This window comes from Erinaceus europaeus, chromosome 17 (assembly GCF_950295315.1).
Source record: "Erinaceus europaeus chromosome 17, mEriEur2.1, whole genome shotgun sequence".
NCBI classification, from domain to species: domain Eukaryota; kingdom Metazoa; phylum Chordata; class Mammalia; order Eulipotyphla; family Erinaceidae; genus Erinaceus; species Erinaceus europaeus.
Genome location: NC_080178.1, coordinates 66,124,779 through 66,149,339, shown reverse-complemented (window position 1 = coordinate 66,149,339; position 24,561 = coordinate 66,124,779). Strand labels below are relative to the sequence as shown.

The following is a 24,561-nucleotide window of genomic DNA, read 5'->3' as shown; positions in this document are numbered from 1 at the left end:
GAGAGAAATCGAGAGAAGGGAAGACAGAGAGGGAGAGATAAAGATACACACCTGCAGACATGCTTCATCTGTTGTGAAGCGACTCCCTTGCAGATGGGGAGCTGGGGGTTCGAACCGGGATTCTTATGCCGGTCCTTGTGCTTTGCACCACCTGCACTTAACCTGCTGCACTACCGCCCAACTCCCATAAACTTTTTTCTTACCATCAACACTTTTCAAGTAAAATTTAGAATCTCAGTGTAATAAAGGTTCTCCTGGGCACACAAATTCAGAATGTAATTTGGTTAAACAAATAAAAACAGTGTCTGCCACTAATAAGTTGGAACTAGTATTATGTCATAACATTCAAAGACACTTTGAATATCCATAATTCAGAAAGGATATATGTAAACACACACACACACACACACACACACACACACACACACACACACATATATATATATATATTTACTGTAGGACCTCAATTGCTAGAGTGCATGTTCTTCCTTACTAACTTAATGATTCTATCCTGTCTCAGCTGCTATGGGTATGGAATAAACAATATAATGAACTCATCATGTTGAGTCCAATGTATTGTTGACTCTTAACAGCCTTCTGCATTCCCTAATATTCTAATTTCATGGAAACGAGTAGTGTTAGGGAAATTGTCATGAAAAAAAAATGTATCAGAAAAGGTCAGGATAAGGGTCACTGGGTGCATTTAGTCTTTCACGTAAGCATATCCAACTTGCCCAGTGTTAGTTTATCTCTCTTCACACCCAGTGGTCTTCCTTATTACAGTCTATGTAGCCGGGATTGCGTTTGGACATCAGTCAACTTAACTTCCATAACTTCTGCAATGTAGCCCCTGTCCTCCACTAGAAAACATTCACCTCTTGATTAACAGTTAAATTATTTACCTGGAATCCAATAACAAAACGTACAATAGGAGTATACTATAAACATACGCATGCCTACTGATTCGGTATATCAGACTGAGTGCTTTAAATATTATTATATTGTTATCTTACTCTTTATAAGTGCAGATAGAGCTTTCTACAGTTTATGCCTAAGACTTAAATGTAAAGTGTATTATTTAAAGAAGATTGCCTTTTGAATAGTTATCAGATCGAATATTTAGATGGCTATATGGGATAAAGTATTTGCCAAAATACAAAATGCAGAAAATTTATACAGAAAAGAACAATTAGTTGGTGATGGATACAGTGACTGTCTCTGCCAATGTTTTCTTACCATCATCACTTTTCATTAAGCTTCTATAGCATTATTGAAATGATTACTACACAAAATAATTGATAGCATTTCTCATTTAATAATATATGCATTATATTTTTACCATTAATGGAATATTGGGATTATAATTTTTAAAAACTGTTACTTAAATCTCTGAATATCTTTTATGCAGCAGAAGACAGAAGATGTTTTCAGAAGATAAATACATATTAACACATTTATCAAACCAGGTAATGACAAACTATCCCAATTTATACTTCATCAATGAGCTAGAAACTTCAATTATATTACTGTAGCTATAGTTAGATACTAGAGAACTTGTTTTAAGAGTATTAGTGTTGGTCAGAGTGGAATTCAGGTTTTTTTCTACATTTCTTTTTATAAAATTTTGTATTCATTTATTACTGGATAGAGACAGATACATTGAGAGGGGAGTGTGAGATAAAGAGGGAGAGGCAGAGACACCTGAAGACCAGCTGCACCACTTGTGAAGTTTTCCCCCTTCGGGTAGAGACCAGGGGCTTGAAGCCCGGTTATTCGCACTCTGTAATGTGAGGTTTTAACCAGGTACAACACCACCTAGCCCCAGAAATCTAGTCTTTTTTAAAGGTTCCAAACCAGAAAGTAATTCTGGTCTCAATTTGTACTATCATTTGTGTTCTACTCACATATCCACTTATTCAAGTAAGGATTATCTTAATTTTGAAAATATGTAGGTTCTAGATGTTTTGTTAAAATATATTTTATGGGGAGTCGGGCTGTAGCGCAGCGGGTTAAGCGCAGGTGGCGCAAAGCACAAGGACCAGTATAAGGATCCCGGTTCGAACCCCGGCTTCCCACCTGCAGGGCTTCACAGGCGGTGAAGCAGGTCTGCAGGTGTCTATCTTTCTCTCCCCCTCTGTCTTCCCCTCCTCTCTCCGTTTCTCTCTGTCCTATCCAACAATGACGACAACAACAATAATAACTACAACAATAAAACAACAAGGGCAACAAAAGGGAATAAATAAATAAAATAAAATATTAAAAATAATAATTATTATTATAAAAATATATTTTATGGATATCATGTGACTTTAATTTGTTTTCCAAGACCTAGTTTAGGAGATAACAAGTACATTCAAAAATCAGACTATCTCTATAGTTATACTCCTGGAATCTATTAAGTAATATGAGAAACTCAAAGCTGTATAAAATTTTGTTGTCTAAATATATTTCTGTAAGCAGCAGAAGAAACGATAATAAAATCTACCTTCCTTTACTTCTAACGTTTTATATATTGTTTTATCTTTATTAAAATAGCAGTGGCTTGTAATATTTGCATGTTTAAGGAGTATAATTGCGTACCTCTTCAAATTACTTTTTGGCACACCAGCTCTATCACTCTATCACAAGGGTTCCGATATTTACCCAGCACACTTCATTAGACCTCTCTCACGCGTGTGCACATATGTGAGTGTTCCTGGGACTTCATGGCTCCATGATGACTCTTTCAGAACGAGGAACAGATAGAGGCAGGAGGGAGAGATATCACAACACTGAAGCTTCCCTGGTGTCATGTGACTTCCATGTTTTCTGTATTTTCTTTTTAAAATTTTTATTTATAAAGTGGAGATACTGGGAGTCGGGCGGTAGCGCAGCGGGTTAAGCGCACGTGGTGCAAAGCGCCAAGGACCGACGTAAAGATCCCGGTTTGAGCCCCCGGCTCCCCACCTGCAGGGGAGTCTCTTCACAGGCGGTGAAGCGGGTCTGCAGGTGTCTTTCTCTCCCCCCTCTGTCTACCCCTTCTCCCTCCATTTCTCTCTGTCCTATCCAACAACGACAACAATAAAAATAAATAAATAAATAAATAAATAAATAAATAAATAAAGTGGAGATATTGATAAGACTATAGGATAAGAGGAGTACATTTCCACACAATGCCCACCCCCAGAGATCCATATCCAATTCCCTCCCTTTTTAAAAAAAATTCTTTATTGGGGAATTAATGTTTTACATTCCACCATAAATACAATAGTGTGTAGATGCATAACACATTTCCCAGTTTTCATATAATAATACAACCCCCACTAGGTCCTCAGTCATCCTTTTTGGACCTGTACCCCCCCACTCCAGAGTCTTTTACTTTGGTGCAATACGCCAATTCCAGTTCAGGTTCTACTTGTGTTTTCTCTTCTGACCGTGTTTTTCAACTTCTGCCTGAAAGTGAGATCGTCCCATATTCATCCTTCTGTTTCTGACTTATTTCACTTAATATGAATTTTTCAAGGTCCATCCAAGATCGGCTGAAAATGAAGTCACCATTTTTTATAGCTGAGTAGTATTCCATTGTGTAGATATACCACAACTTGCTCAGCCACTCATCTGTTGTTGGACACCTGGGATGCTTCCAAGTTTTGGTTATTAAAAATTGTGCTGCTGGGATTTGGTCAGTGGCGCAACGTGTTAAGCGCATGAGGCACATAGTGCAAGGACCGGCTTAAGGATCCTGGTTCCAGCCCCCTGGCTCCCCACCTGCAGGGGAGTAGCTTCACAAGCAATAAAGCAGGCCTGCAGGTGTCTGTCTTTCTCTACTCCTCTCTGTCTTCCCCTCCCCTCTCCATTTCTCTCTGTCCTATCCAACAACAACATCAATAACCACAACAATGTTAAACAACAAGGGCAACAAAAGGGAAAATAAATAAATAAATACATATAAAAATGTTTTTGAAAATGTGCTACTAAGAACATATGTGTACACAGATCTTTTTGGATGGGTGTGTTGGTTTCCTTAGGATATAACCCCAGGAGAGGAATTGCAGGATCATATGGTAGGTCCATTTCTAGCCTTCTGAGAGTTCTGCAGACTGTTCTCCACAGAGATTGGACCAATTTACATTCCCACCTATAGGAGGGTTCCTTTGATTCCACAACCTCTCCAGCATTTGCTGCTGTTCCCTTTTCTGATGTATGACATTCTCTGTTTTGAGTATTTTCTTAGTGATACTAAGACTTTGTTAATTTTGTTTATCCTCTATAGAGTGAGGTCTTGGGTTAATATATCTTAGTATATAAGTTCATTTTTTTTGTTCTCTTATTCCACAAGTCGTGAAGTTAGATGGTTTATTTAAGAGTTTTCTTTTTTCCCTATATGTGTTATTATTTTGAATATACCTACTGTGCTGCACTTGATGTTTACCATATGTCCTTAGATTATTGTATCCACATTTATTTGTTCTGTATTTTTTATTAGGGAGATTACTGGTTTACAGTCAACAGTAATACGCAGTAGTTTGTACATGTAATATTTCTCATTTTTCCACATAACACTCTAGCCCCCTGCCTAAATTCTCATCCACCATCATGTTTCAGGACCTGAATACTCCTCCCTGTATTTCATATATTTTTGACGACTATTTATTTATCTTAATATTATATTTATTTTATTTAAATGAGAGAGGTACAGAGAGAAAGACACAAAGAGAAATACCAAAGTACTGCCTATATCTTGCTTATGGTGGTGCTAGGGATTGAACCTGAGACCATGGAGTCTTATGCATGGAAGTCTTTTGCATTAACCATTATGCTGTCTCCCCAGTCAGAGAATTATTTCTGTTACCCTTGATTTCTTCCTTGGTCGAAAAGCTATTCAGTAATATTTGCTTAGTTTCTTGATGATGATGATGATGATGATGATGATAGAGATAGAGAGAAATAAGATAAGAGAAGGGAAAGAGGGTGAGAGAAAAAAAGAAGACATACGCAGCCTGTTTCACTGTTCCTGATGTTATGTAGACCATGTATTTATTTAGTTGATAATGCTTTGCTCAAGTTGAAGGTTCTGAAGGATAATTAGTAGCATAATAATAAATAGATTAATGAGAAGAAAGAACAGGTATTGTGGAGATAAAAAATCAAAGAACAGTAATTATTTTATATAAATTTGATAGTTTATACGGTTGAAATCTGAAATTCTAATTTTATGTTAGTAAAATGTTATGCCATAACATTTTAATAACAATGATTATTAGCATCACATTTTAATCCACTGATTTAAGACCTAGGGTTATGCTGGTTTTTATTATATGAAATCTGAACTCACAACAGGACGCTGCTAATATTTTAGTATCCAAGTCAGACAGTATTTATTTAATGAATCGTTCTCTATTGCAGTGTAATACATTAAATAATAATAAGCGTCACTCTTATTCCACAACAGGACATAATCTTACAGATAGCAGCTGTTTGAAGCACAGTTCCTATAAGGGGTAGATTAAGATATGTGAAAACATACAACTTATACAAATATTGAGAGTTATAAATCATACTTAAAGTTTTCCTGAAATATTTAGATTTGTACTCAAGTAATGAATATTCAAATGAACAAGTATCAATAAGAAACTGTTATTAAAATGCATTGTTTTAATGACATAGTACACAGCCAGGTTCAAAATAATCTGAGTGATAACAAAATATATTTTAGCTATTTCAAAATATCTACATAAAATGACCTCCTCTAACACAAACTGTAAGTAGGTATAACTTATTAAGTTAGATTTCATACATTAAATAAGGAGTATACTTGCTTTCTTACTTATTAAGCTGATATATCACAATAGTGGTCTATATATAATAATATTCCAAAGTTATCAGGTTAGGCTTCTTTATCATTAAAGTTATTTCTAAGATTGAAAAAAAAAATCAATGGAGGCAAATTCTGTTTAGTTCTGAGAAAACTAAATTTCAGAATTGTCAATGTGAACAAGCATTTTACATGATGTTGACACATCATGAAGATTAATAACTTTTGCTTGAGCATTAAACTAATTTCATATTGAGATAAAATGTTTTTCTGATTATAGGTACTTGAAGCAAGCACAATGCCAACACCTTTTTATATGAAAAAGATGATGTAAAACCCCTTGACAAATTAAGTTTGTTAAGAAGCAAAGAAGAATGGTTCAATATATCTAAGTTAATTTTCAAGGACAAGTGATGTTGACTAAAAGTTGGGATTAGAAATGGGGAAAGTGGGGTTACTTCCAGCATACTCTACTTAACTACATTCATAGTATTTGCTCATGAAGAACATATAAAGTGAGAGGGTGTAGCTCCACTGAATAACAATTATCTCCTCCAGAACACAAGCTTCTGATAATTCTATGTCTGCTCCTTTAGTACGCTTTTGTTGCAACACTGATGCCAACGCACCTTGAGTAATGGTTTCACTATATATTCACATCATTAGGAGTATTAGTATTATCTTAGAGAAATACCTACATCACAGAAGAACCAGTGTTTCTTGGGAGAAAAAGGAGGAGCATTCCTTGGCGGATCTGCTTGGTCTTCACACTGTAGATGATTGGGTTGAGTACAGGAGGAACTAGTAAGTAGATATGTGCCATGAAAATGTGGATGAGTGGGGAGGAGTGTTTGGCAAAACGATGGATCATAGAAAGGCCAATCATAGGCACATACAGAATGAGTACAGCACAGATGTGGGATGCACATGTGTTGAGGGCCTTAAACCTCCCCTCATGGGATGACATTTTTAATACTGAGTGAAGTATAAAGACATAAGACACAAAAATACCCAGGCAGTCCAAACCCCATAACATAATGACCACCATTAGACCGTAGGTAAAATTAAACCGGATATCAGCACAGGCTAGACGGATGATGTCTTGGTGCAGACAATAAGAGTGAGAAAGAACATGGGAACGGCAGAAGGGAAAGAAGGACAACCGGATCATGAGTGGAATTAGGGGTAAGGAACTCCTAAGCAGGCCAGCAATTCCAATTTTAGAGATAAGTCTTGGGGTGAGGATGGTAGCATATCTCAGAGGGTGACAGATGGCTATATACCTGTCTAGGGCCATAGCCAAGAGCACAGAAGATTCAGTGAAGGAGAAAGCATGAATGAAAAACATTTGGACCACACAGACATTGAACTGGATCTCCCTGGAGATGGACCACAACACACGGAAGAGTGTGATCATTGGTGGCATGGACATACTCATGTCAGTGAGGGAAAGCATGGCCAGGAAGTAGTACATGGGCTCATGCAGCCTGCGGTCTGTTCTCACTATATGCAGGATGGTGCAGTTCCCTGTGATTCCCACAAAGTAGAGAAGACAGAATGGGATGGAAATCCAGTGGTGATATTTCTCATATCCGGGGATGCCAGTGAGATAGAAAGTGGAGGACAAAGCACTGCTGGAGTTTAAGGCTGCCATGGGGCTTAGTGATATACCAGGGCTCAACTTCACAGCTACATGCCAAGGAGGGAAGCCAAGATACGATCAGCATCTGTGTAACAAAAAGAAGACTTCAGTTCTCAACTCAACTTACCTAAATTCATTCCCATGTTGTTCTTTTCTTCTTTTTGTTCCATTGTGAATTTTAGCCATAATTCAAAAATAGTCCCATTATAAATAGGAACCCTTTATTTTTCTACTTTTGTGGTCAAACATAATAACAATCTCTATACAAGGATATCTTTTGGAGACAATGCATTGTAAATTACACACAGAATCTTCGAGAGAACATTTGTCTATTTACAAATTCCTTTTCTTGTTTTAAATATTATCTTTACTTATTGTATAGAGACAGCCAGAAATCGAGAGAGTCAGAAATTGAGAGACAGCCAGAAATCGAGAGGGTAGCAGGTGATAGGAAGGGAGAAAGGGAGACACCTGCAGCTCTGCTTCACTACTATCAAAGCTTTCCCCCTATAGGTTGGGGCAGAGGCCTTGAATCACTATTAACCATATGTAAAATTAAACCTGATGTCAGCCCAGGTGAGGCGGATGCTGTAACATTTGTTCTCAACCAGGTGCACCACGACTTGGCCCCTCTATTTATAATTTTCATTGGATACTTCCTTGGCTATTTACTAACCAAATTTGTATTAGCCCTTTTTAAAATACTAACTATAAAGTGTCTTCCATAAAATGCTTTTTTTGCATAATATTATGTACCTGGCTCCCTAAAAAAATTTTTTTGGTCTAGTTTAGTACACAAAATACTATGTGCAGGACTTCTGCAATGAACCAACTTCAATTCCTTTCTCTCCACCCACCCCCGGTCTGCAGTTGTCTATCTTTATCTTTAAAAGAATAGATATTATCTTAAAAATAACTGAAAAGGCTGGAAGATAGCTCATCAAATAGGTTGTGTACCTTGTAAGTGTGAGAGGTGCTGGTTTGGATTTGTACAATATGAAGGCGCAACCAGATCCAAAGCTCTACTACCGGTGAAGTGTTCCCTATCTATTTAACTATCTTATCTCTCTCTCTATCTATCTATCTATCTATCTATCTATCTATCTATCTATCTATCTAATCTCTCTGTAGATATAGATATCATCTCTGTATAAGAAAAAAGAGTGAAATATTTGACCAGGAAATGGTGAGTCCCCAGAGTCACCTTAAAAATACATATTATTGGGGGCCAGTGGTAATTCCTCGGGTTAAGCTCACATGGCACGAAGTGCAAGGACCGGAGTAAGGATCCCGGTTTGAGTCCCTGACTCCTCACCTGCAGGTGGGTTTGCTTCACAAGCAGTGAAGCAGGTCTGCAGGTGTCTATCTTTCTCTCCCCCTCTATGTCTTCCCCTCCTCTTTCCATTTCTCTCTGTCCTATCCAACAACAACAGCAGCAATAACAACAATGACAATAATAACAACAAGGGCAACAAAAATGGGGAAAAAAACAGCCTCCAGGAGCAGTGGATGTGTACAGGCACCAAGCCCCAGTAAGAACCCTGGAGTCAAAAAATAATAATAACTAAATATCACTGATATCTCACAAAGAAAGGGATCTGGGAGTTTGTGTTGTAATTCCAACTCTATGCTAGAATCCTGTTTTTACTTTGTCTAAAAACTGTTTTTCCTTTCTGTAAGAGCATCATACCATACACAGAGATGACTCTATGGCATTTTAGGTAAATGATGTTGAAAATTCAAACACTGAGTTGTATGGCATGAGCATGAGTAAGGACTATAAGCCTAATTGGGAGAAAAGTGTCCTTTGATGGACAGTGAAACTCCCCCTTATCAGCCAATCTCTTTTTCTTCCTTCCATATTTAATGTCAAGCCTCCTCTCATGTCCCTTTCAAGCCCCTCCCCTCTGTATTTTCCCATTTCCCCACATGTATTTTGTCCAGTTCTCACATACTTGATAGATGGCTCCTCTTGTCAAGAGAGACAGTACTAATCTCCAAAGCAAGAGAACTAGTTAATATGTGTTCTTTGCATCCTTAGGGACATGAATCCTTTGGTTACATGCAGTCAAGTGTCTGTAACCCTTTCAGTGCCACTATTCCTGCTTATGGCCCTTTTAAGCCACCTCTTACCCCATCTATTTTGTGGCCAAATACTCTAGTGAAAGAACAGAGACTTATGATCACATGTGTGTCATCAATGAATGCACACATGACCTGGTGTTGCATGAGATGACACTAGGGTATATACACATACATGGCTTTGTCAAACAAGGTAGAGTAAGAGAGTTCTATTTATATGACCATGTGGACATGAGTTATAGGTTACCATGGTATTATAATTTGAGTTTGGAAAAGAGAGCGTTCTTGTTTCAGTAACACTTACTGATCAGATTTCAGTAAGAACATAATGCTTCAGTTCGGAACTTGTAATGTAACTGACCTCCCACTTATTCATTGTTTCTTAGTCAGTCACTCATTATTTCTAGTTGCATGTTCTAGGGTAGGTAGAGTTATGTGAATTTTCAGAATATGTGATTTCCAATTTTTTTTTTTTGCCTTCAGGGTTATAGCGGGGGCTTGGTGCCTGCACTATGAATGCTCTGCTCCTAGTGGTCATTCCATTCCATTTTTGTTGCCCTTGTTATTGTTATTATTGTTATTGCTGTTGTTGTTTTTGGATAGGACGGAGAGAAATCAAGAGAGGAGGGGACAGAGAGAGGAAGAGAAAGATAGACACCTCTGTATCAGAGAGACAGAGAGGGGGAGAGAAAGATAAACACCTGCAGACCTGCTTCACCACCTGTGAAGCAATCACCCTGCAGGTAGGGAGCCGGGGGCTCAAACCAGGATCCTTATGCTGGTCCTTCACACCATGTGCGCTTAACCTGCTGCACTACTGCCCAGCCCTCCTGTGATTTCTAAATTTTATGAAATATATTTATAAATATAAAAACTCTAATCATAAATCCCAGGACCTAGTATAGCAGAAAAAATGTTAATTCAAAAGTCATCCTATATAATAAATCCCATATAATATATATATATATATTTTAAATATTTTATTTATTAATGAGAAAGGAGAAGAGAGAGAAAGAAGTAGACACCATTATGGTACATGTATTGCCAGGAATTGAACTCAGGACCTCATGCTTGAGAGTCCAATGGTTTATCCACTGAACCACCTCCTGGACCACCCCATATAATATTTTTATTGAATGAAATTTAAACATATTATACAGTGGTTTAGATCTATTTCTGTTAGCAAATAAGGGTGATATTTCTCTTGATTTATGGAATCATGATTAAGTTATGTTCTCAACCAGGTTTGCTACCATACATACTCTATAAGTATAACTTTTAGTATCATGATACTAGTAATTAATAATTTGCTAGCTCAAATATTGGGCCATTTATGTCAGTATCCATTCAAAATAGCTTTATAAGTATGTAAATTTTAATTCCAGGATACAAGTAATAGTGATAATTCTTCTTGGTTTTTTAATACTAGCAAATAATAATAATTATAATTAATAATAATATAATCATATGATAGTTATATATAACATATAATTATATTAATAATTATATAATTATTATTTAATTAAATTAAAAAATAGTATAATAAAAGTATATACAAATAATTATAGAAAGACAGTAATGTAATTTTTCCTGACAAATACACAATATCAAGAATCAAAGAAATAATGTGGCAATATATTAAGAGAATTTCATATACCATTTCACTCCTGTGAGAATGTCATACATCAGAAAAGGTAGCAGCAACAAATGTTGGAGAGACTGTGGGGACAAAGGAACCCTCCTGAACTGCTGGTAGGAATATAAATTTGTCCAACACCTGTGGAGAATAGTCTGGAAAACTCTTAGAAGGCTAGAAATGGACCTACCCTTTGACCCTGCAATTGTCTCCTGGGGATATTCCTAAGAAACAAATCCAACCATCCAAAAAGATTTGTATATACTTATGTCCATAGAAGCATAATTTGTAATAGGCAAAACCTGGAAGCTACCCAGGTGTCCAACAACACATGAGTGGCTGAGAAAGTTGTGGTCTATGTATACAGTGGAATACTACTCAGCTATTAAAAATGGTGACGTCACCATTTTCATCCCATCTTGGATGGAGCTTGAAGAAATCATGTTAAGTGAAATAAGTCAGAAACAGAAGGATGAATATGGGATGATTTCACTCTCAGGCAGAAGTTGAAAAACAAGATCAGAAGAGAAAACAAAAGTAGAACCTGAACTAGAGTTGGTGTGTTGCACCAAAGTAAAAGACTCTGGGGTGGGCAGAGGCTAGGGTTCATGTCCTGACAAAGGAACAAGTGGGGCTTGTATTGTTATGTGATAAACTGGGAAATGCTATGCATGCACAAGCTATTATATTTACTGTCAAGTATAAAACACTAATCCTCCAATTACAAAAAAGTGAAAAAAAAAGAATCAAAGAAATATGGGGGCAATATATTAAGAGAATATCATGAATAGATAACCCGATTAAGGGTTGTGATTAGAAATGTGTAAGAAGAGACAGAAATCACTTCCAACAAACTCTGATCAAACACAACCTTAGCTAAAGAACATTTATGAAATATGTTTTATTAACAGCAACAAAACAGACCTTTGTTTTTTGACTCATGCTTTTTAATTTTATTTTTTATTTGTAATTAATAGAAGGTTCCAAGATTATAAGATGACAGTCCAAACTACACCCTTCACCAGAGTTCTGTATCCCACACTCCCACCTCCCAAAGACAACCACTATAGTTCTCACAAGTCTTAGAAACAGTTTTCTTGCTTTGTTTTTTTTTCACCTTATGAGATACATTTTAAGTTATTCTATACACTTCTAGTGGACATTAACACACTCTCCTAGAGCTTACTATGATCCTCTCCTGAATCTGCATCTGATATTTCATTAGTATATTGTTGGCCACATTGACACAAGTATATATAACTAATGGAAAAAAAATCACTATTGACATTATTAAAGACTGATTCCATCATTGCCTTAAAGACATGCCTAAATCACCAGAGAACTGATTATGTTTGGTGGGGAGAAACAGGTGGAGTATTCCTTGGCGGATCTGCTTGGTCTTCACACTGTAGATGACTGGGTTGAGTACAGGAGGAACTAGTAAATAGATATGAGCCATGAAGATGTGGAGGAGAGGAGAGGAATGTCTTGCAAAACGGTGAACAATGGATAGCCCAACCATAGGAACATACAGGATGAGTACAGCACAGATGTGGGATGCACATGTGTTGAGAGCCTTAAACCTCCCCTCACGGGATGAAATTTTCAATACTGAGTGAAGTATGAACACATAGGACACAAAAATACCCAGAGAGTCCATGCCCCACAGCACAATGATCAGAAATAATCCATACATTACATTAAAGGTGATATCAGCACATGCAAGTCGCATCATGTCCTGGTGCAGACAATAGGAGTGAGAAAGGACATGGGAATGGCAGAAAGAAAAGAAGGCCAGCCTAGCCAAAAGTGGGATCATGGCAAAAGCACTCCGGAGCAGGGATGCAATTCCAATTTTAGAGATAAGTCTTGGTGTGAGGATGGTAGCATATCTCAAAGGGTGACAGATGGCCACATACCTGTCTAGGGCCATGGCCAGCAGCACAGAAGATTCAGTGAGGGAGAAAGTGTGAATAAAAAACATTTGGATCACACAGACACTGAACTGGATCTCCCTGGAGATGGACCACAACACGCGGAAGAGTGTGATCATTGTGGGCAGGGACATACCCATGTCAGTGAGGGAAAGCATGGCCAGGAAGTAGTACATGGGCTCATGCAGCCTGCGGTCTGTTCTCACTATATGCAGGATGGTGCAGTTCCCTGTGATTCCCACAAGGTAGAGAAGACAGAATGGGATGGAAATCCAGTGGTGATATTTCTCATATCCGGGGATGCCAGTGAGATAGAAAGTGGAGGAAAAAGTACTGCTGGAGTTTACCATTTCAATTTGCTTTGACTCATGTGTTCTCAATGAAGTTTGCTATTTAATTCTGATAGTCTTCTTCCTTGACCCCAGATTATAACTCTATGGTGGCAAAGGCAATGAGAATATCCGCATCTATGTTAGAAAGTAGTGAGAATAATTAATAATGATAATAATAAATTGCTGTGAACATTTGTGTTCACCTCCAATCCATGATCACACTGACATTTCATTCTTCATTTTTTATTTTACCTTTTTATTTTTTGTTTTAATTTCTGAGTGTGGTCAGTTTATTAAAATATTCACACCATGTGGGAGTACCTGTTTGAGGAAAGCTTCATGAACGGTAGAATGATGCTATCATTTCACTTCTGTTTCTCACTCTCTCTTCTTTTCCTACACCCTCTATCTAAAAAGAAAGAATCCTCTGTAGGTGATGGAATAGTGCAGTTACATAGTCACAGATAAATACTTAGTGGCAAAAAAAGTAGGGGGTTGTATTGTTATGTGGAAAACTGAGAAATATTATGCATGTACAAACCATTGTATTTACTGTCGATTGTAAAACATTAATACCCCAGTAAGGAATTTTTTTTAAAGTACCTTTTCTTGTATAGCATAATCTATCTACACTGTTCCTACATGACAGTCTTAAGAAATCATACAAGTCAAACCCAAAGTTAAGTGTAGTCTTTATGACTAATTACCTAATTCTATCAACATATTATAAACATGACATTTTGTGTCTATTCTTTTCTTCACTCTGGCATCCACCAACTAATTTTTATTTCTCTAGGATCCAGCATTCATTTCTATTCTTCTATTTCATCTTCCCTTTAATTCAAACATTTTTTTCTCTATCTCCCATCATTGTATGAATTATTCTACAACATATTTCCATAACTCAAACAAGAAATCTGTCTTCTTTTCACTTAATTTCTTAGTCACTTCTGATCATTGCCTAATTTTACAACCTCTCTTTCCACAATCAGGAAAAAAGGAAAAATTAAGTTATTTTATAAAAAGTAGAATATACTTTCTCTATATCTTAGTCTGAAGTCACATTAGAGACTACTATTGAATTTCAATGAGACTGCAGTTGCAACACCTCTCTGGTTCACATTCTGGTTCTCTGGTTCTGCTATAAAATCAAAGTCGGTAATATTCTAGCTGAATGCATGCTCTTTTATGTAACTTTGGGACTGATGACATTTTGTCATTTGTTTCACAACTGCTTACTTTATAATCTCTGATAATAATTTTATAGAACATGCTGAAATTTAGGGAAGATAAAAAGAATAACACATTTACCATAAAGTCTTAAATATAGTTACTATAAAATATTGATGATGATGATGCCAAGGATGTTGCACTAACAACAATAATTCTTTGAGGAGCATATGTGGACAGAGATATTACCTTAGTACCCTATAGAGCTATGGTATCCATGCAGTGTTCTCCTACAGAGGAAATTACCAAAAGTTACCCCACTACATAAGTAGCCTGTGTACACCGATGACTGAGAAGAGGATGGTATCAGTTTAATATCCCTTTCTTTCAGTGAAAAGTTATTGTAACTGGAGGTAGAATTTTTTTCTTAATCTTATTCTGTATCCAAAACTTTTCTAATATAAATTACCCTACCTTATATACCATCATTTCTACTTACTCTAACTTGGGGAAAATATACAAAATTCTGGATAAAATAGGAGGGTTGATGTTCAAAAACAAGAGATTCAATGAAATTGAATGGGGGTAGATAGCATAATGCTTATGCAAAGAGGCTCTTGCGGCGCCCCGTCATGAACGCCAGGGAGCCTGACAGTGTCATCTCCTCTGGACTACTATTGAATTTCAATGAGACTGCAGTTGCAACACCTCTCTGGTTCACATTCTGGTTCTCTGGTTCTGCTATAAAATCAAAGTCGGTAATATTCTAGCTGAATGCATGCTCTTTTATGTAACTTTGGGACTGATGACATTTTGTCATTTGTTTCACAACTGCTTACTTTATAATCTCTGATAATAATTTTATAGAACATGCTGAAATTTAGGGAAGATAAAAAGAATAACACATTTACCATAAAGTCTTAAATATAGTTACTATAAAATATTGATGATGATGATGCCAAGGATGTTGCACTAACAACAATAATTCTTTGAGGAGCATATGTGGACAGAGATATTACCTTAGTACCCTATAGAGCTATGGTATCCATGCAGTGTTCTCCTACAGAGGAAATTACCAAAAGTTACCCCACTACATAAGTAGCCTGTGTACACCGATGACTGAGAAGAGGATGGTATCAGTTTAATATCCCTTTCTTTCAGTGAAAAGTTATTGTAACTGGAGGTAGAATTTTTTTCTTAATCTTATTCTGTATCCAAAACTTTTCTAATATAAATTACCCTACCTATATACCATCATTTCTACTTACTCTAACTTGGGGAAAATATACAAAATTCTGGATAAAATAGGAGGGTTGATGTTCAAAAACAAGAGATTCAATGAAATTGAATGGGGGTAGATAGCATAATGCTTATGCAAAGAGGCTCTTGCGGCGCCCCGTCATGAACGCCAGGGAGCCTGACAGTGAATGCTGGGCAGGAGGACGAGAATGGGTCGACGCATTCTCCCCCCATTATTGCTACAAATAATTATACTGTCACAATTGATTAATAATGCTTTGGCAGTGCCTGGTGGGAATGGAGAGTCAGAAGCACCCCCTCTCCCTTACACAGGGGCATATTTGAAAGTTACATTATGAAAGTGGGGAAGGTGGGTCAACATAGACGGACAAAACAAGTCATGTTATGACCTGCCCCTCAAAGAAAGAATGCAGAGATTGAGGCCTCCCAGGTACAAATTGACATATTGAAACAAAGAAAGAGTAATAGTTAAACTGTACCAGACCTAGATGAGCAGTGGTCCACGACTAGGCAAAGATCCATAGACCCCCCCCCATAGAAAATTAATGATAGAAATAGCCCTCAGCAAAAGTCAAAAACAATTCTGGGTATGACCTCCCCTGAGAACAGGGCGATACTAGGTATTGTACCACTCTTTACAGAGATAGGGGCGTAACATGTAGCCTGCCAAAGCCACAAGACTATGATGTTTATTGCTACTTCTTTATGAGCTAGTTGCTTAGGCACCCTGAATATAACCTGAAAAAAAGTATAAAAGCTAATGCAGTTTCACTATTAAAATGAGTCCAGATTCACCCTCCAATAGAGTGTGGTGTCTGTCTGTTCTCCCTCGCGCCGACTCCTGACCCACCGGGGAGGTTGCCTTTGAGACCCCTGACCCTCCTGCTGCTCATCCACTGTGGTGGTCCGCGGCAGGCTTTCATGCCTTAAGCTCAGAAGTTCCAGGTTCAGTCCCCCACACTACCTAAAGTCAGAGCTGAGAAATAAACTGAAAAGAGAAGAAATAAATAAATAAATAAATAAAGGAAGGAAGGAAGGAAGGAAGGAAGGAAGGAATAAAAACAGAAAGAAAGTAAGAAAAACAGAAAGAAATGAAGAAAAACAGAAAGAAAGAAAGAAAGAAAGAAAGAAAGAAAGAAAGAAAGAAAGAAAGAAAGAAAGAAGGAAAGAAAGAAAGAAAGAAATGGAGGGAGAGATATGGGGAAGAAAGGAAGGAAGGGAGGGAGGAAAGAATTTCAATGGGATGATTGAAGAGTCACATGAGCCTACTAAATTGTCAATATATTTGCAAATATATTTACTATAATTGTTATATAGTTAGTAACATCTCATCCATCTATTATTCCACAAACCTACACATTGTAGGATGATTCTGATAGTCCAGATTTCTGCAATTTCTTACATTATCATTTCAAACCCATTCCCACAATCTCATGATGCCTTTCTTATGCCTCCCTCCACAGGAAGGTGAGGCAATTTGTAGACTCATAATTAGAAGGACTTGTGAAGTGTGTTAGGCAAAATTAATGTCATATTAAAAATCACCGATACTTGATATTGGAAGGGACTCAAGGTCAAGAAGATAACACAATAGCTATGTACAAGGCCCTAAAACCGAGGTTCAATCCCTGGCACTATCATAAACCAGAGCTGAGTAGTGCTATGATAAGAAAGGAGGGAGGAAGTAAGAAAGAAAGAAAGAAAGAAAGAAAGACAGACAGAAAGAAAGAAAGAGAGAAAAAAAGGAAGGCAGAGAGAAAGAAAGAAAGATGAAGGAGACCTGATATTAACCTTTTTTCCTGAATTTCTCTTCTTTTTTGTCTGAAAACAGTTCTTCACCCTGTGTAAACATGCTGTGATAAAAAAAAAAAAAAAACTACTCCTAAGCACTCCTGTCTGAAAAAAAATGACATGTATGATAGGAGCATAGTCATAAACAATATAGTTAGTACTCGGAAATTTATGTCCAGTGATGGACTGAGAACCTCCTGCTTCAAACTCAGTCTCCCCATCTTCCTCCCCACATGTTGAATTTCAGTCCTCTTCTCAATTCCCAGTCAAGTCTCCTTCAATAGTTTCATCTCACCTGTCACTCTAGTGCACATATACTTGGTAGAATTGTTCCTCTTGTCATGAAAGACCATTCTAAGTGTCAGAGCACCTAGAATGAGTTAATATGTGTTCTTTGCATCCTTAGAGACAATACTCGCCGGGCTCCAGGCAGGGCAGTATCTGTAACCCTGTCAATGCCACTATTCTTTTTAGGGGCATTCTTTTTTTAAATATCATTAATTTTTGTTAGTGATTTAATATTGAATTATAAAATTATAAGATAGCAGGAGTATTATTCTACACCTTTCCCACCACCAGATTTCTGTGTCCTCATTTCTTCCACTGGAAACTGCCACTAGTTCTCCCAATATCACAGATATGAACTGATTATTATTTATATAACTATTTATCTATATTTACATATATTTGCCTTTTTTTCCTTACGATCCTTCCTTTCTTTCCTTTCTAAGGGATACCTACTATTTCTGAGTGTCTTTCCTTTTTTTTCTCTTCTCTCTCCCAGTCCTGATAGATTGGTAGATCAGAGACCTCCATTATCTTCACCTAACATTTACCCCTCTGGGAATATGGACCAAAATTCTTTATGGGATGCAGAAGGTGGGAATTCTGGATTCTATAATTACTTCTCTGCTGGCACTCTCAGGTATGCATCCACCTGTGTTGGCAGGTAGATCCATACCTCCACCCTGTTTCTATCTATCCCTTGTAGGGCATGGCTCTGGAGAGGTTCGATTCTAGGACACATTGGTGAGGTCATCTGGGTATGAAACCATTCCTAAGCTTCTACATTGACCAATATCCTTGAAGTGGGATATCTCAATGCAAGAATACAGGAGGACATAGGCTATAAACATTTTCAAATGTCTGAACGTCTCTGTTTGGAATCAATACAATATTGTTACAGTTTGAGACACTGTTTGGAGTGTATGCCTATGACATTTTCAAGCAAGTAGGGAGTTGAATATCTCAAATTTATAAATCCCTGTGCAAACAAGATAGGTTTCAATTATTTACCTAAAATTTGTGTATTTTTTCTTTTTTCTTTTTTTTTTTTTTTTTACCTCCTGGGTTATTTCTGGGGCTCAGTGCCTGAACTATGAATCCACTGCTCTTGAGAATATTTATTCATTTATTTATTTATTTATTTATGATAGGACAGAGAGAAATTGAAGGACTATAGAGAAAGTGGGAAGAGAAAGATAGACAACTGCAGCTCAGAGAATAATCTGGCTGACTTTGGAGTATGGCACCAAAGTAAAAGTAAGAATCTTTGGGTGGAGGGTGAAGGTGTATTGTTCAACTTCAAGGGGGTGGGGTTGGGATGGGGGAGTGGGACACAGACATTTGGTGGTAGGAATGGTATTAACATACACCCCTACTAACTTATAGTCTCACAAATTACTATTAAATTAATATAATAGGGGAAAATGAATCAAATGTATCAAACTTTTTGATGCATAGACCATAGCTTTGAATATATGTCCCTTCAATCTAAGCACTTAAGACTTGAAATTGGCAATCAGGTTGAACTTTAACAGTGGGTTCAAATTGCTAGTGCACTTCTAATAATGACTGGTTCTTTTAAAATATTAAATCTCCTAAAAGCTTAGACCAGAGATAACAGAAGCAGTTGGTGATGCTTCTTTGTAAGATACAAATATATGTATATAGCATAAATGGACATAAATTATGGTGAATTCTTGTATGCCATAGTAAATCCTAACAGTGGGATTTGAAAAAATCAACCCAATTGCCAAATAATCTGGTTATAGCTATAGATACCTATTGCCTTCTTAAACCCCAAGACAGCAGGAACCTTCCCCTTTCTCTAGAAAGCCCATGCATCTCCCAGTCCTGAAACCTCTAGGGAAGGGTTCACCTTCTTGGATGCTTCTCCCAATACATGCCAATTGACACTGCACCTGCTGATCCCAATCAGTGTAACCAGTACCACATCAACATGTTTCACTACGACTGCATCCAGAGACAACAGGTGTGGAATTTCAATTCTTTAGCTTCACTATGCTGGTGAGATCTTTCCTAGCTTGTAGAACTCCTTAATTTCCATTTAAGGTGGCACACTCCATAACAAGCCTCAAAACCTAGATATAGACCAGGGCCTTTGCGATAGGGCATACGTACATGTATCCATGAGTTAGGGGGAAACATCTACCTCTGGGTGGAGGTGCACAATAGTGTGCAGTGATTCAATAAATGTAGCAAGCAAGCAGAAAGACCTAAAGACACCATAGATTACCTAATGAAATAGTTTCTACTTAAACCTAGGTATCCTCCTTACCTACCTCCTATTCCACGTCCCTCAGTCACTCCAAAGCTAAACTTATCATACCAAATAAGGACTACAAAAGCTGAATAAGGGCAAGAAACTGGCATACTTTAATAATGACTCTTTAGTCACTATCAGGCCATCCCATCACCTGGGGTCCTGGTCAAGGAGTCCTGGGATTCCCACACAGACATGGTGGGCCTAGACCTCTAGTGGATCCATCCTACTACCATCACTGGTCATCTCCATCAGGAACAACATAATGGACCCCTTTGTGGGCCCCTATAGGACCTTGCCCTCAATGTGGATAAACAAGGGAAGGGAATGTTCCATTCTCCAAAGTGAGGTTGGACAATACACTCTGCCTATCACCTGAGGATGATGGGTCCTGAAATGTTAGTGAAGCCTTGAATGTTCCTAGCCATGACCACAGAATACCAGATCAGACCTACAGGTATGCAGAGGTTACATTGACTCCTGTGCTGAATATGGGCCTCAGATTAAACCTATGGGGTTTACAGTTAACAATATTTATATACATTTCTAATATTTGGGAGTTACTCTCTTTCCTGATCCAGATTTCTAGCCCCTTTTTCCAACTATGACACCATCTCTCCAATCAATAACTTAGGTCACCTGCATGTTGGATGTCAAGCTCAGACAGAAATTAGTAGGATCATGGGCTCCTTAGAATATACCTAAAACAGATCTACTAGCTTCTTCCAAAACAGATATGCCAAATCTTCATCTTCAATATTCCTGTCTTTAGGTTCATGACTATTTGTTCTGCCTTTTATCTGAACTCTTTTTCAGCCACCAGGTTCCAGACAGTATCATGATGCCAACCTGAATTCCCTGGGCAGATGACCCCACCAAAGTGTCCTGGAGTCCCACCTCCCCAAAACCCTACCCCACTAGGGAACAATAACAAGTAATCAAATGAAATAATATATATAAAAGTAGATATCTTAGTATTAAGAACAAAAGGTAGGAGCTGTAAAGTATACTTAATGTCTTTTATTTTTCCCTTCATACTTTTTAAATGTGTTTGCACAAACTGAGAAAATTAAATTATTTCAGTCAAAAGAAAAAGTCTGTATTCTGAAAAGAATTTCATGTAAGGATTAATCTATACTTTCTTCTTTTTCACTCAGATATTAAATTCGTTGGGCATAAAAATTAAAACACATGTTGTTAATCATGACTAAACTATATAATAAAATGAAGAATTTCACAGAAAATGATAACATGGGATTTTTATAAGTAAATATATAAAAACAAAATTAATAATTCAATAGGATCATAATTCAGATTTGGGAACAAATTGACAGTATGCATAAATTTAAAATTGTAGAAAGTCTATTAAAATCAGGAGGGAAATGGATGGAAAATGCCTGAAAGAATGGGGAGCATATGTAAAACCCTTAGCATTAAATATCAAATGTGTGTTCATAGCTCCCAAAAGAAAAAACAAGACTAGGAAAGAAGTCAACGGTGAAAGGTTTATATGATCTGAAGAGAAACCAGAGTAAGATTAGGAAAGAAGTAATCCTTCAACTAGATAGACAGTCCACCAGGTAAAATCTATAGTTTCTGTCTTCTGCTAGCGCAAAGTTATAAATAACTGCAACTCTAGAAATTACACTGTTTTTTCATTTAAAAATAGCTTCAATTAAAGTATTATTATTATTTTTATTATTTTCTTACCAGAACACTTATCATCTCTGGTTTATGGAGATGCAGGGGATTAAACCTGGGATTTGGGGGAGTCAGGCAGTAATGCAGCGGGTTAAAGCACAGTTGGCGCAAAGCACAAGGACTGGCTTAAGGATCCCGGTTGGAGCCCCTGGCTTCCCACCTGCAGGGGAGTCGCTTCACAGGTGGTGAAGCAGGTCTGCAGGTGTCTATCTTTCTCTCCCCCTCTCTGTCTTCCCCTCCTCTGTCCATTTCTCTCTGTCCTATCCAACAATGATGACCTCACTAACAGCAATGACATCTACAACAATAAAACAACAAGGGCAACGAAAGAGAGTAAATAAATATAAAAAAAAGTTTAAAAAAAAACAAAAAAAAACCTGGGATTTTGGAGCCTCAGACATGAGAGCCTCTTTGAATAACCATTATGCTATCTTCCCTGATTAAACTAAATTATTATTAAAACACATTTAACAAGAGGTCAAACTGACTGATTTCACATGCCAATCTATGAATGCAGTCTACATGCAATCTATAGCTTTCACAAGATATATATCTATATACAATTCAGTAAAAGAAAAGAGACATGAAGACTGTCATTTTTTTTTATTTACTCTGAAATGGAACGTGAGAGTGGGCAGGCTAGGTACAGTATCTTATATAATGTTGATACCCAATAAAGACTGGCAGTTCTCCTTTGCTAAGAACTTATCTCTAGATAAAATTTGTGTTCTACCATTAAGGAAACTAGAATAAGAAAAACTGTAATATTTACTTAATATTGAGATAATAAAAAGCTGCTTGGAAAATATAGGTTATCATGAAACAAAGAAAGGGGGAGAACAGATCAATGGGTTTATACAAGGATTCATGATAGCAGTGGGAGAGAATAAATGTCATTACTTCTTTCACACTCTACCCCTGTATCTCCACAGCTAGAGTAGATTTAAGAACTGCAGGCTCATTCACACTGTACAGTTCCAGTAAAAGCCTACTCTCTCCTCTAGAAAATGAGACGATGTCCTAATCTCTGTTTCTACAGTTTTGTTGGCAACAATATTGTTGACACATCTAGAGAAAATAAATCACTATATTCACATCATTAAAATGACTGCCATTTCCTTGAGGAAATACCTATTCCACAGTAGAACCAGTATTTTTTGGGAGAAAGAGGTGGAGCATTCCTTGGCGGATCTGCTTGGTCTTCACACTGTAGATGATTGGGTTGAGTACAGGAGGAACTAGTAAGTAGATATGAGCCATGAAGATGTGGATAAGTGGGGAGGAGTGTTTTGCAAAGCGATGGACTATAGAGAGTCCAATCATTGGGACATATAGAATAAGTACAGCACAGATGTGGGATGCACATGTGTTGAGAGCCTTAAGCCTCCCCTCACGGGATGAAATTTTCAATACTGAGTGAAGTATGAACACATAGGACACAAAAATACCCAGAGAATCCATGCCCCAGAGTACAGTGATTAGAACTAACCCATATATTACATTAAACTTGATGTCAGCACATGCAAGACGAATCATGTCCTGGTGCAGACAATAGGAGTGAGAAAGGACATGGGAATGGCAGAAAGAAAAGAAGGCCAGCCTAGCCAAAAGTGGGATCATGGCAAAAGCACTCCGGAGCAGGGATGCAATTCCAATTTTAGAGATAAGTCTTGGTGTGAGGATGGTAGCATATCTCAAAGGGTGACAGATGGCCACATACCTGTCGAGGGCCATGGCCAGCAGCACAGAAGATTCAGTGAAGGAGAAAGTGTGAATGAAAAACATTTGGATCACACAGACATTGAACTGGATCTCCCTGGAGATGGACCACAACACGCGGAAGAGTGTGATTATTGTGGGCAGGGACATACCCATGTCAGTGAGGGAAAGCATGGCCAGGAAGTAGTACATGGGCTCATGCAGCCTGCGGTCTGTTCTCACTATATGCAGGATGGTGCAGTTCCCTGTGATTCCCACAAGGTAGAGAAGACAGAATGGGATGGAAATCCAGTGGTGATATTTCTCATATCCGGGGATGCCAGTGAGATAGAAAGTGGAGGACAAAGTGCTGCTGGAGTTTGAGACTGACATGGGGCTACAAACTACAATCCAATCTCACAGTCAGTCTTCAGTGAAGAAGGCAATATTAAGGTCAGCATCTGCATCAAGACCTACAAACAAAATGATACAAGATTTCAGTGGTTTCTTATAATTATCCCCAAATTACCACCTACATTTTCTTTGACTTTCTCCATCTCATTGAAATTTGTCAGTTAACTACAAAACCCATTCTATAACTTCATCAACCTTTCCATATCTAAATGCAGAACTCTCAACATTCTCTAAGATGGAGTATATCCTAATAGTATGTTCAACTATATCACCTGTGCATAGAAATAATCATATGCCATGAAATTCGCGAACACCCAAACCAAATGCATTCTGAAAAGTCTGGATTTGACTTGCATAATATTTGCAGGGTCATTAACAATAAAACGACAGTGGAGAAAAAGATTCCCCTTGATGGACTGAAACTCTCTCTTCTCATTCAGTCTCTCTGTCTTCCTCCCCAGACTTTGTATTTCTATCCTTCTCTTTTGTGTCTCCAGCTCCACTCTGTATTTTCCTGTTTCCACCCACATTATTTTTCTCA

At 37.6% G+C, this 24,561-nt stretch overlaps 3 protein-coding genes across 3 annotated transcripts; all 3 read right to left on the bottom strand.

Moving 5' to 3' along the window:
* Positions 1-6,488: 6,488 nt before the first annotated feature.
* On the bottom strand, positions 6,489-7,448 carry LOC107523083 (olfactory receptor 51G2-like). The gene has a single exon (XM_016192707.2). The coding sequence runs from the start codon at positions 7,446-7,448 to the stop codon at positions 6,489-6,491; it is 960 nt and encodes a 319-aa protein (XP_016048193.1).
* Positions 7,449-12,460: 5,012 nt separating this feature from the next.
* Positions 12,461-18,600, bottom strand: LOC107523082 (olfactory receptor 51G2-like). Its single transcript, XM_060175812.1, has 2 exons — positions 18,547-18,600; positions 12,461-13,447 (listed from the first exon to the last, which is right to left on the bottom strand). Exons 1-2 carry the CDS (start codon positions 18,598-18,600, stop codon positions 12,461-12,463), a joined length of 1,041 nt encoding a protein of 346 aa, XP_060031795.1.
* A 4,439-nt stretch (positions 18,601-23,039) lies between these two features.
* LOC107523081 (olfactory receptor 51G2-like) lies at positions 23,040-23,999 on the bottom strand. Its single transcript, XM_016192705.2, has one exon. The coding sequence runs from the start codon at positions 23,997-23,999 to the stop codon at positions 23,040-23,042; it is 960 nt and encodes a 319-aa protein (XP_016048191.2).
* Between the last annotated feature and the right edge of the window lie 562 nt (positions 24,000-24,561).

Excerpts from the sequence above, each read along its gene's own strand:
- LOC107523083 (XM_016192707.2), bottom strand. The coding sequence starts at position 7,448 with ATGGCAGCCTTAAACTCCAGCAGTGCTTTGTCCTCCACTTTCTATCTC.
- LOC107523082 (XM_060175812.1), bottom strand. The coding sequence starts at position 18,600 with ATGGATCTACCTGCCAACACAGGTGGATGCATACCTGAGAGTGCCAGC. Across the intron at positions 13,448-18,546 it reads CTGAGAGTGCCAGCAGAGAA|CAAATTGAAATGGTAAACTC; the intron begins GTAATTATAGAA and ends CATGAGTCAAAG.
- LOC107523081 (XM_016192705.2), bottom strand. The coding sequence starts at position 23,999 with ATGTCAGTCTCAAACTCCAGCAGCACTTTGTCCTCCACTTTCTATCTC.